Consider the following 12,622-nt stretch of genomic DNA (forward strand, 5'->3'; position numbering starts at 1 on the left):
ATAATAATGATAATAATAATAATAATAAAAGCTGCCTTGAACTCTTGTCTAAATATTTTTTTTTTGTTCTTGGCAACCCATCAGGATAATGCTGAAATTGTATGCACTATCCGACCCCCTATTATCACTAGAATCTTTAAAAGCCTATCATTTATTCTTTTTACTTGTACAACTTCTTCCTTCCAGGATGTCTAGCTAGGAAAAATACAGATTCCTTTAATTTTGTTAGCTTTTTAATTTTGTCGAGTAACTAACTTTCAATGAACTAAGAGCAATGAAATTAGGTTAAAGATCATTAACATAATACTATGCAGGATTCATAAGAAACATGCACATGATCAATTTACTCTAAATTATGGTTGTTGACCCAAACAAAGCAAGTTTTAGTTGAAATCTATATGTGATATAGACAATATTTTATTCCCTCAAATATAGCTGGAACTTGTTCCAGAAAGAATACTTGAAACATTTAGTTTTTAAAAATTACAGTTTTTATGGTAAAAGTAAATAAAACCCAGTACATGCTAATTCCTTTAATAAGCCACAAGGCTAACCTCAGTTATGGAATAATTTCACATATACAATACTTTATAAGTAACCCCTCCTCCCTATTGGATGGACAGTTCTTTTTTCACTATACACAGTATTGCATATTATATATTACAGTTTCTCATGGTCTAGGAACATATATAGACCTTCCTAACAATATCTATACCATTGCAAGTAGGTATTTCAAATAAGGTAAAAGGGATAAAAAAAGAAACCACTTTTATGTTATTTGCAAACTTAACTGTACAATAGGAATTATGTTACTATAAACGTTTGCTCCATTTCTTATTGTTTTAAAAATCAGTTACACGGCCTTTACGCTCCCAGTCACCATATCGTGTTGGTTCTGGTCCTTTTGGTCCACCAATTTCTCCAGTATGAGGATTAATGTTATCAGGAAATGGTTCTAATGGTTCTTTTTCCTGGTAAGGATGTTGGCCCTCAAATGTTTCTTGAGAATCCAGTTTACCTGTAAAAAATATACCTTTAAGTTTCTTTAAAATATTCAAAACAATTATTATTTGTTCCTACACAAATACAAATCTTTCGTATTTTGAATAGATGACCACAGCTGGAATGGCCATTGAATCATTAATAAGGCGGTGTGAAGGGAAGACACTGCCACCTGTTTGACAAGAGTTAAACCACCTTAGACATATGCTGCTGGTGAAAGGATGTGTTATTTTCCTTCATTTGGTTTGCTAATATTTTTCTTTTTTATGAGCATGTATTACCTGTGACAGTAAAATTACACTCAATAGTTCTCATGTGTGATGTAGCTTTTATGAAGAGGCAAACTGTAAGTAGCCCCCTATTGCCCTTGAAAGATTGTACTGTGTATACTCTTCTGACCAGGAAGACAATGAGCAAAGCACAAAATGTTACTTAGCTTTGACAATGATAGTATTCTTCCCCCAGGAGGGAGTTACCTGGTTCAGACAGGTGTCTCCCATGCCTGATGCTGCTAGTATAGGATAGCCTACCCCTGTGTGAAGACCAATATGCAGTGTGGTGATCCATCATAATGGAACAAATAACAGCAAATTTTCAGAAGAATTTTTCTTTTGTGGAAATAAGCACCAAAATTGGTACACAATCCTTTGGGATTGCTCTTTTATAAAAACCCATTAGCAACCTGAAAATTAAAGATGGCAGCCATTTTTCAATATGAACACCTTTGAATAGAATATACGGAAATATTTCCTTTTGCATTAAATGAAAAACTTATCTTATTTTTATTATTCTGATTTGGAACCATGGACTCTCTGGCTTCCTTGTATCAATAAAGTGGATGTCAATGCACAACCAAGGCACACTTGGTGAGTACAGCTGCTATGAAACTCAGCATGGGATTCAGTATCAGGTAAATAATTATTAATTGCACATTAATCCCTCATACCTTCAGTACATTGCAGATTTATAAGTAGAATATATGTAAATGGTGGGTTTCTGATGGTAGATAAGTTTTATAGTTTTTTAAATTTTAAATATCTTTATTTAAAATCATTTTTGGGTTAAAAATTAATAAAATAAATTACAGTATTAAATAAAAATACAGGTATTTGATTTGATAGCAAGATCGCAACGTGTACAGTTTGTTTAGTTTGTTTGGAAGAATAAAATGCATAGTGTTTCATAGATAACACAAGAATCACACATCTGTATGGAAAACAAAACTCAAGAAGCAAGGAGAGTAGCCTATTTTGCCCAGGTGATTTAGTACAAGGTACACTACTGGCTGATTGAGGAGACACGATCTATCAGAGAATGCTGATTAGTATTTTGACCACTGTGATTGGCTGTCAGACTGCAGGATCACTTTCAAGCAAACTGCGGCACTCAGTATCCAAATATATCCAATTTACTTCTGTGCATAAGTACATGATATTGCTCTGCATCTTTATCTGTGTTGTGTGGCGCTTTTTACAATTTTGGTTAAGATTGTGTATTGCTTTTAAGCCTCGCCAAGATACCGTTCACTACCTCAAGAAGGACGAAAAGAACATAAGGATAAGGGCAGATGTCACTTTTGACAGGACACCAAAAAGGGTGATAACTCCAGGTAATAAGGCCATCATAAGGTTGGAGTTGGTATTAGCCCTTTGGATATGTGACTACTGTATAGTAAAAACGACATTGCACTGAATACCAAGATCACATGCAAGAATGCCAGGCAGCATTATGGCAAGTTTACAGATAACAGTGATAATATCCCAGAACCAGCCAACAGAATTTAATACCATCTAGGGCTGGTTTGAAGTTCAAAGAAGGTTCAATCCTAATAGTGTGTCCCTGCCTGGAGAAGTTGCCTCTGCTGACAATCATTCATCAAAAGGGAGGACATTAACCAGCCTAATTAGTCAAGCTTGATTAAATTTGGTAAGAATTTTTTTTTTACATTAAATCTAATAAATAGAAATAAAATATATAGCAAATAGAGTAGATGAAAATAGAGATAAAAACCTGTGATAAATAGAAATTCAAATGTTATCCATAAAACCTTTCTAAAAAATGTTAAAATCTTAAAAACAGAGAAATTATCAGTCAGATAAAATAGCTAAAAAAACATTCTTTACTAAAACATAAATATCTCTCATTTAAAAACAATACAATTGCTAAAATTATGTTTTATGGTTAAAATACCATCACAGTCACTGCACCTGAGAACTGCTTCATGAGATGTACACATTAAAAAAAAACATGCATCAATTTTGTGGGACCTATAACCAACGTTGCTTAAATGACTTTAGTCCTTTTTTGATCATAGAACATAGAAACAATTGGCTTTATTTCCTTTAATTTATTACATTTAGATTCATCATTTCACTGATTTTGCCATGTTGTAGCTATTAAATGCTTCAATTGAGTTATATGATCTAGCACAGGTAGTTTAATGGCTTGTTTTGGTAAACTGATTGAGATTTAGCTGCAGCATCCACTTTTCCAATACCAAAGATCCCAACATAGGAAGGAATCCAACATATTTCAATATTTACCACCTGGGAATAAAACCTATCAATGCACTCTTAATTTTCAATACCAATTGTTTCTTTTGAATGTAACCCTTAAGGGCTTCTATGGCCCTTCTACAATCAGTATAAATAACAAACTTAAAGTTTGCCCTATCTTCTACTATTTAAATACAGTAATGTCAATTACTAATATAAATGTGGATGGTCTGGATGCAAATATGATGCTTCACTTAGTAATGAGAGCCGACAAATTTTGTCAGGGGACACTGCAACACAGACAGCGCCCAATGGAGATTTTGAGCCATCAGTATAAATAGCATAATGAAGTCCTTTCCACTGAATATGTGCCAAGGCATGCTGTTCATGATGATTCAGAGTATAGCTATACTTCTTTGGCAAATAAAATAGGTGAGATTTTTTTTTTTTTAAGGTCAAAGGTGGCTGAAAGAGAGATGGTTGAATAATGTTCATTCTGATTATTATTATTATTATTATTATTACTAGCCAAGCTACAACCCTAGTTGGAAAAGCAAGATGCTATAAGCCCAAGGACTCCAATAGGTAAAAATAGCCCATTGAGGAAAGGAAATAAGGAAATAAATAAATGATGGGAACAAACTAACAATAAATCATTCTAAAAACAATAACAACGTCAAAATAGATGTCATACATAAATTATTAACAACGTTAAAAACAGATGTCATATATAAACTATAAAACGACTCATGTCAGCCTGGTCAACATAACAACATTTGCTGCAACTTTGAACTTTTGAAGTTCTACTGATTCAACTACCCGATTAGGAAGATCATTCCACAACTTGGTAACAGCTGGAATAAAACTTCTAGAATACTGTGTAGTATTGAGCCTCATGATGGAGAAGGCCTGGCTATTAGAATTAACTGCCTGCTTAGTATTACGAACAGGATAGTATTGACCAGGGAGGTCTGAATGCAAAGGATGGTCAGTGTTATGCAAAATCTTATGCAAAATGCATAATAAACTAATTGAACGACGGTGCCAAAGATTAATATCTAGATCAGGAATAAGAAATATAATAGACTGTAAGTTTCTGTCCAACAAATTAAGATGAGAATCAGCAGCTGAAGACCAGATAGGAGAACAATACTCAAAACAAGGTAGAATGAAAGAATTAAAACACTTCTTCAGAATAGATTGATCACCGAAAATCTTGTAAGACTTTCTCAATAAGCCTATTTTTTGTGCAATTGAAGAAGACACAGACCTAATGTGTTTCTCAAAAGTAAATTTGCTGTCAAGAATCACACCTAAAATTTTAAGTCATACAAATTTAAAGAAACATTATCAATACTGAGATCCGGATATTGAGGAGCCACCGTCCTTGACCTACTTACAATCATACTTTGAGTTTTGTTAGGATTCAACTTCATACCCCATAATTTGCACCATGCACTAATTTTAGCTAAATCTCTATTAAGGGATTCACTAACCCCAGATATACATTCAGGGGATGGAATTGATGCAAAGAGAATAGCATCATCTGCATATGCAACAAGCTTGTTTTCTAGGCCAAACCACATGTCATGTGTATATAGTATGAAAAGTAATGGGCCAAGAATACTACCCTGTGGAACATCGGATAACACATTCCTATACTCACTTTGGTGCCCGTCAACAACAACTCTTTGAGATCTATTACTTAAAAAATCAATAATGATGCTAAGAAACGACCCACCCACTCCCAACTGTTTGAGTTTGAAAACAAGGCCTCATGATTAACATGGTTAAAGGCAGCACTAAAATCAAGGCCAATCATACGAACTTCCTGACCACAATCAAGGGATTTCTGTACAGCATTGGAGATTATAAGAAGGGCATCACATGCTCCAAGGCCTTTGTGAAAACCAAATTGCAAACTAGGGAATAGATGATTACCATCTGCAAACCTATTGAGACGTTTTGCCAGAAGACATTCAAAAACTTTACATAATATGGGAGTTATGGAAATTGGGCGGTAATCAGTGGGACTTGAGCTACCACAAACACATTTACATAGAGGAGTAACATTACCAATTCTCCAACAAGTGCTAAAAGCTCCTCTTCTTGCTAACTTGCGCAAAATAACAGATAACTTTGGAGCTAAGAAATCTGCTGTCTTTATAAAAACAAAGGAAAAATACCATTTGGGTCTACACCTCTATAAGCATCAAGGTCCATCAACAGAGATTTAATTTCACGAGATCGAAAAGCTAAACTAGTTAGTTTAGCCTCAGGAAAATAGGAATGAGGAAGTTTAAGTTTTTCATTACTCTGTTTACTGTCAAAAACATCAGCTAAAAGGGTTGCCTTTTCCTTTGGACAGCGAGTGACTGAGCCATCTGGTTTAAGTAAAGGAGGAACTGTTGCATCAAGTAAAGGAGGAACTGTTGCATCAACACCAAAGAGTGCAGATTTAAGGGTAGACCACCATTCATGTTCTTGAGTTGTACCAGAAATGGTTTCTTTTATGGTTAAATTGTATTCCTTTTCAGTCGAGGCATAAACTCTCTGAGCAAAAGCTCGAAGCTGAGTATAGTTATTCCAGGTCAAATCTGATCTGTTACCCTTCCTAAGATGATAGGCCTCCTGCTTCTCCAAATAAGCACGTCTACAATCCTCATTGAACCACGGTTTGTCCTTCACTCGGTACCTTAGCACACGAGAAGGGATACGCCTATCAATTATGTTGACTAGATTCTCATTCAAAGGGACAACAGGATCTACACTACTATATAATTGTGACCAATTCAAGCACAAGAGATCATGCAAAATCCCATTCGAGTCTGCTTGGGATTTCATATAAATTTTACAAGAGTATGATATATCACGGACAGGCTGCTCAGTCTTCACTACTAATGAAATCAAGGCATGATCAGATGTCCCGACTGGAGAACCAACCTTACTAGTTATAACGCCAGGGGAGTCAGTGTATACGAGGTCCAAGCAATTACCAGACCTGTGAGTAGCTTCATTTATGATTTGCTTACAGCCTGATTCAGAGGCAAAGTCTACAGCTCTTAAGCCATGGCGATCGATAGGAGAGATAGAACTTAACCACTCCCTATGGTAAGCATTAAAATCACCAACAAAGACAAAAGAAGCCTTTCGATCATCTTCTTGTATCTTGGCCATAATGGTAAGAAGACAATCGAAGATAGAATCATCCATGTCTGGATTTAGGTAGATTGAAAACAAATGAAAGTTGTTATGCCTGCCACAAACTTTTATTACCTGAATCTCACGACATCCACATTGACAGCAGGTCTTATGAGAACCAGGGTACTCAGTCCTAATATACACCGCCATTCCCCTAGCCCTAGGGATGGCATCACGTTTCAACATTATTGGCTTCTTAAAACCAGTTATAAGGAGCTCAGATGAGTGCCTCATATTAGAAACCAAAGTTTCTGAGCACAAAAGAATATTATACTGTCTGGACGCAACTGTAAGGTCTTGAATATTTGCATGAAGACCACGAATGTTGCAATACAGATGACATTGACGAAATCTAGGAAGTACTGATCCCGGGTTTCACTCAATGTCTCCAGACAGCATAAGAATTAATAGAAATAAAAAAAAGAGACATCATACTTAAAGACTAGATTAACAAGAATTATAACAAAAACAATATGTACAGAAATATAAATAAAGTGATTGATGAAACCCATAGACTATAGTAAAAAGTCGGAAAAACTGGTCAACATGGAGGAGCCGATACACCATGCAAGGCAAAATACCCTCCAGGATAGGCACTTACACTGAAGGGAGGACAGTAAGGATGGTTTTGAGAAGAAAAAGAATCAGAAAAGGAAAAGACAACCTCTTGATAAACCACCAGGCATCCATGGCCCTTCTATTAAGCCTGCCTTACACAGCATTTCAAAAAAACAAGAGGAAGAAAAAAAAAATAAGATAGAAAAGTGTGCCCGAGTGTACCCTCAAGCAAGAGAACTCTAACCCAAGACAGTGGCATATTATGGTACACAGGCTATGGCACTACCCAAGACTAGAGAACAATGGTTTAATTTTGGAGTGTCCTTCCCCTAGAAGAGCTGCTTACCATAGCTAAAGAGTCTCTTCTACCCTTACCAAGAGGAAATTACACTGAACAATTGCAGTACAGTAATTAACCCCTTGGGTGAAGAAGTGTTCAGTATCTTATTGTTACCAGGTGTATGAGGAAAGACGAGAATATGTAAAGAATAGGCCAGACTATTCTGTGTATGTGTAGGCAAAGAAAAAATAAACCGTAACCAGAGAGAGCGATCCAATGCATTACTGTCTGGCCAGTCAAAGGATCCGATAACTCTCTGGTGGTAGTATCTCAACGGGTGGCTGATGCTTGTAGATTGTAACAGCTCTTACTGGGGGATTGTGATTTATGTTTTTTTCTATAAATATGTCACTGTGGTTGAATACGAGAATTGGTGGGTAAGATCTTTAATGCACTTCACATGGTTACAAAACCTCAATGTAGTGACAAGGGTGATTCCCTGCTTTCACAAGCACTGAGATACTTGGGGGAAGACCTATAGGCTTCACTACATAGTTTTAGACCTCATGTGTGCATTGGATCTAACGATTTCAAAGTAGCTTCAGATCCTGATCCATACATTAGGCTACCATAGTCTAATCTTAATAACACTAATGCTTTATAGATTATTTGCAAAGCTGATCGCTTTACACCCCATATTGTATTAGACAACGTTTTCTTTAGGTTTGGTGCATTATTACATTTGAATTTGATGTAAGATATGTGATATTTCCAATTTAGGCAAGTGTCGAATATTAGTCCCAAAATTTGACCTTATCTTGGAATTGGATTCGAGTGTCACATAAATGCAAGTTTTATTTCTTAGCTTTGCTTCCATCTGATATTCTTGTAAAACATTACTGCTTGGTGTTTTTTTCTGCAGAGAGGTTGAATCCAAGATACGATCTAAACTTCTATTTCAAGAATTAAGTTATTTAGAATTCTTTTAGGTGATAAAAACTGTTTGATGAATAGTATATTGTAAAGTCATCCACGTAAAGGCTACTTTGCGCTCCCTGTGGCATTTGAGCAACTATGTCATTAACTGCAAATGCAAAGAGAGTCTCATTTAAAACACTACCGTGGGCACAACGCAGTCATGGTTGTAAGAATTCGAGTAAACATTCTCTATACGAGTTTGGAATGCTTTACCATTAATAAAATATCTGATAAAAACAGGAAAGTGCCCTCAAAAACCATTATAATATAAGTATTTTATTATTAAATGCCTCCAAGTAGTATCATATGCCTTCTGAATGTCAAAAAAATATGGTTACTGTGATTTGCTTTTGTTCAAAACCTGTACGCATATAATTCTCCAAGTGTAAAAGAGAGTCCACGGTATATCGGTTTGATTGTGAGCCAAGTTGTGAGGCTGATAAAATGTTATGACGTAAACACTAATTCAGTCTATATATTACCTTTGTCAGTGATTTTCAAACACAATTGGTCAGTGAAATTGGCCTATAACTGTCTGGGTTACTGGGATCTTCTCATGGTTTACCAATTGGTATTAAAATTGCATATTCCCATGCCTTTAAAAATACAATAGATGTTTGACCCAACAATTATTATGAAATTCTAATAAATAGGACTTTACCAAAGGAGCAAGATTCTTATCATTTCAAAATTCATAGTAAATAAAAATTTCATAATGCAAATTCCAGCTCCTCCTCGGTAAATCTTTTATTATAATAGATATCTTCCACTGTATCAAAATTTAATTTAATAGCTTCTTTTCTTTTAATAATCTAAACTAAGGCATCCAAATTATTAATACTGCTTATGCTTTCACAATATTTTTCCCAATAATATTTGAGATGTCCTATGTACAGGTATGAATTATTGACCCATCATGCATGTCTTGCAGGTCTGCTAAAGGAACCATTATCTAAATTTCTGCCGCACCTTTTATAATGAAGTATTTTCTGAAATATTAGACATCTTTGTCATGATATTCTTCTGCCTTTTATTGCTTCTTTTTCAAATTTAGTAGATATCAAATTATGGGTTCAATATGACAAATTTGGAAAAAATAAAGTTTTAGTTTTCCTAACTATACAAACTTGAACTTGGTTACTAAGAAATGGATTCAGCATGAGCTGCTGTTCAGGCCATAAGAGCTTTAAGTGAGGAGGAAGCCAACCACTTGTTAGAAGGGGGGGGGGGGTTAAGCATAGGGAGTGAGACAACACTCCTGCTACCCCCTGCACACTCACTAGCTCAACCACTTTTGATTGCATGCAGGACTTATAGGGGAAGGTGATAGCAGGACAAGTTTATGTAAAGAAATTCAGGTTAGTATAGTTAGAAAAAATACAAATTATTTCGAAATTTGTAGTTTCTTCTGACACAAAATACAAACCCAACAAGAAATATAAAACCTTGTTCTTTACTAGGGGGACTCCCCCATAGGTGGGTGTAAGTCCATTCAACTGGGTGAAAACTTGCCTGAGATTATTTAAAGAAGCTTAGGATGGGAATCCTGACATCTCGTGAACCTGTAGGTGTTATAATACCAGAGGTCGATGGCCTATTCAATAACGGACTGTGAGCAAGGGGCCACTCTGATTATACCTAGATTTATGTATAAACGAAATTACCCAAGTCCCCATTGCCACGAGTTTAGGGACATGATTTCTTAATGTGTTTATGTAAGAACCAGGAAATATTCGGGACACTTGCAAAACTTGGGGGTCAACTGCTGGGAAGGCCTCATATACCCAGAAGAGAGAGGATGATGAAGAAAAGAAAAGGCCAGTCATTGCTTTACAACCGTAGCCTCTACCTTCAACTGGCTGCTAATTGTCCTATAAGGAGCTACCGAAGCTAAACCACTTGCTGAGCAGCCACCACACGGCCTATAGAGAATATGTCTAGAGACCTGAGTGTCAGGTCTCGCAGGTAGTTGGTGATGAAGGTCGTTTGATGCTTCCACAGCCTGCTTGTAACACCTTCAACAAGAGAAGTTCCTTTTGAATGCTAAGGACATACTTATGCCTCTGAGTTCATGAGTTTTGGGTCGTCGATCTTGATAGTTGGAGGAAGGAATAAGGCACAGATAATGACCTACCTGATTCAAGATGAAATTGTGTTTTTCGTGACCTTCCTTTTGACCCTGCCCGTGCTGACAAGCAGCTGCTTGCTGTGACAGCAAGCTTGTTGTGTATGCTTGAGGTGGCTTCTTAGCATCCACAAAGGACATAGTAACTGTTGATCCATATCATTGGGTACTTTCTGTAGACTCAAAATCCAGAAGGCATGAAACTCAGGGCTTGCTACATCTGCATTTTGAGTCTTGGCAAAAAATCAGAGACGAAACAGAGTAACATGTCCCTATCCCCTTGGACGGGCAATGTTGTAGGAGAAAATATGTAACGCACCCTCTTTGCAGAGGCTAGGACGAGAAGGAAGATCGTTTTTAGGGTCAGGTCTAGATATGACACTTGACTCGACAGTTCATCATGAATTTCTTCAGGAAAAGGACTTTAATCACGTCCCAAGGAGGGGGTCTCACTAGCGGCTGGGGCTAGATGACTCAAAACTCCATATGAGCATGGATAATTCTGCCGAAGAGGAAATAAAGCCTCCTTTCAGTCTAAGGATTTGGGTTTTGACCTCTGCTTGGAATTTTGGAAATTCAGATTATTAGATTTTCGGCTTTGAGAACGTCTAAATTTTATGTTTCAAACACTTTTAATGAAAACAATTTGATTTATGACTAAAACATCCTTTTCTTATATTTGAATAACCACATCCAGTCACTTACATAAACCTTATCTTATTAGCGTATGTGAATAATAAACTTTTTTTCAACAATTTGAGGCAAAGATACTCACATTAGTCTCCCATAAAATTCACGTGAACAATTTTCTTTCATTATGACTGAAAATAGAGAATGCAGTTCATTTCCTTCGATTGTGTTTTGAAAAATACATTTTGCGCTTTTCCAAGTTATATTTATCACATTTCTCTATTCATTTATAAATTTAAAATTCTCATGTTATAGCTATACTGAACGATGCCAAAAGTGTCAGAGACGGTAACTAAATATGCCTAAAGCGTAAAATTTGCCCAGAATATACACAGACATGAAAATATTATGATAGATGCTAGTACTGTCTTACACATGTGTGTGGGCTTTTGGCACACATAGCATATAGTTTCCATCTTTGAGGGAAGGGACTCGCCACTGCTTAGTAAATAATTCTGAGATATGACGGCTATGACATAATAATCCCCCGTGTTGAGGGAACGTACCACTAAAAGCCCATATTTATGCATACTAAAGTATAGGCAACTGATCACCACAAAATAAAAAGAATTTTGAAGCCCATATTTCTTTGTCTGCTCGTTTAAATAATAACTTTTTTATGTTATATTTATGCTGAAAGATGTAAGAAGTATCAAAGACGAAAATTATGTATGCCTGAAGAGTACAATTTACTCATAAAGTCAACGGACAAGAATATAGCCTATTATGCTAGCAATGTCTTCCTCCCATGTAGGTATTTAGTATATGTAGCATATATATATTTCTGAATTTCAGAGGTGGTGCTCACCACTGCTTAGTAAAGAACCCTAAAATATAATGATTATGTCCTTATGATCCCCAGTAGTGAAGAAAATTACCCCTAAAATCCCAACCTAACCCTAATAAAGTTAAAGACTTTTCTGAATAAAACTTTGTTGGTAGATATCTCAAAACATAACATTTTCAGAGAAAAATCTTAACTCCTTTTTTGTTCATGGACGAATATTTACCTTTTATTTATGAAAAGATAGGAAATTTTATTTTCTGAGAAATTACTTAGCACTCACTTTACTTTAAGGGCTTCTTTTCTGGTCCTATACAGCAGGGGAACCCTACATACTATAGGACCTTCACAGTCAAATTATCATGTTCGTTTAAAAACATTCAACATTTCACATGGCATATTGTTCGTTTATTGTCAAATCCACACTATCGAAGCACTTTGAGAACGAGTCTTCAGTTTCCTCTTGAAAGCATTAATATCTTCAGTCTTTCGGGTGTCTAGTGGGAGAT

General features: G+C 35.9%; 1 protein-coding gene across 1 annotated transcript in view; it reads right to left on the reverse strand.

Moving 5' to 3' along the window:
* Nucleotides 1-520: 520 nt before the first annotated feature.
* The window catches only part of LOC137649714 (succinate dehydrogenase assembly factor 4, mitochondrial-like), a 290,409-nt gene continuing 278,307 nt past the window's right edge, over nucleotides 521-12,622 (reverse strand). The window contains exon 3 of the mRNA XM_068382672.1: nucleotides 521-1,018. Coding sequence (XP_068238773.1) covers nucleotides 843-1,018 — 176 coding nt within the window. The 3' untranslated portion in view covers nucleotides 521-842. The remainder of the gene's footprint in view (nucleotides 1,019-12,622) is intronic.

The sequence above is a fragment of the Palaemon carinicauda genome, chromosome 11, assembly GCF_036898095.1.
Source record: "Palaemon carinicauda isolate YSFRI2023 chromosome 11, ASM3689809v2, whole genome shotgun sequence".
Taxonomy (NCBI): domain Eukaryota; kingdom Metazoa; phylum Arthropoda; class Malacostraca; order Decapoda; family Palaemonidae; genus Palaemon; species Palaemon carinicauda.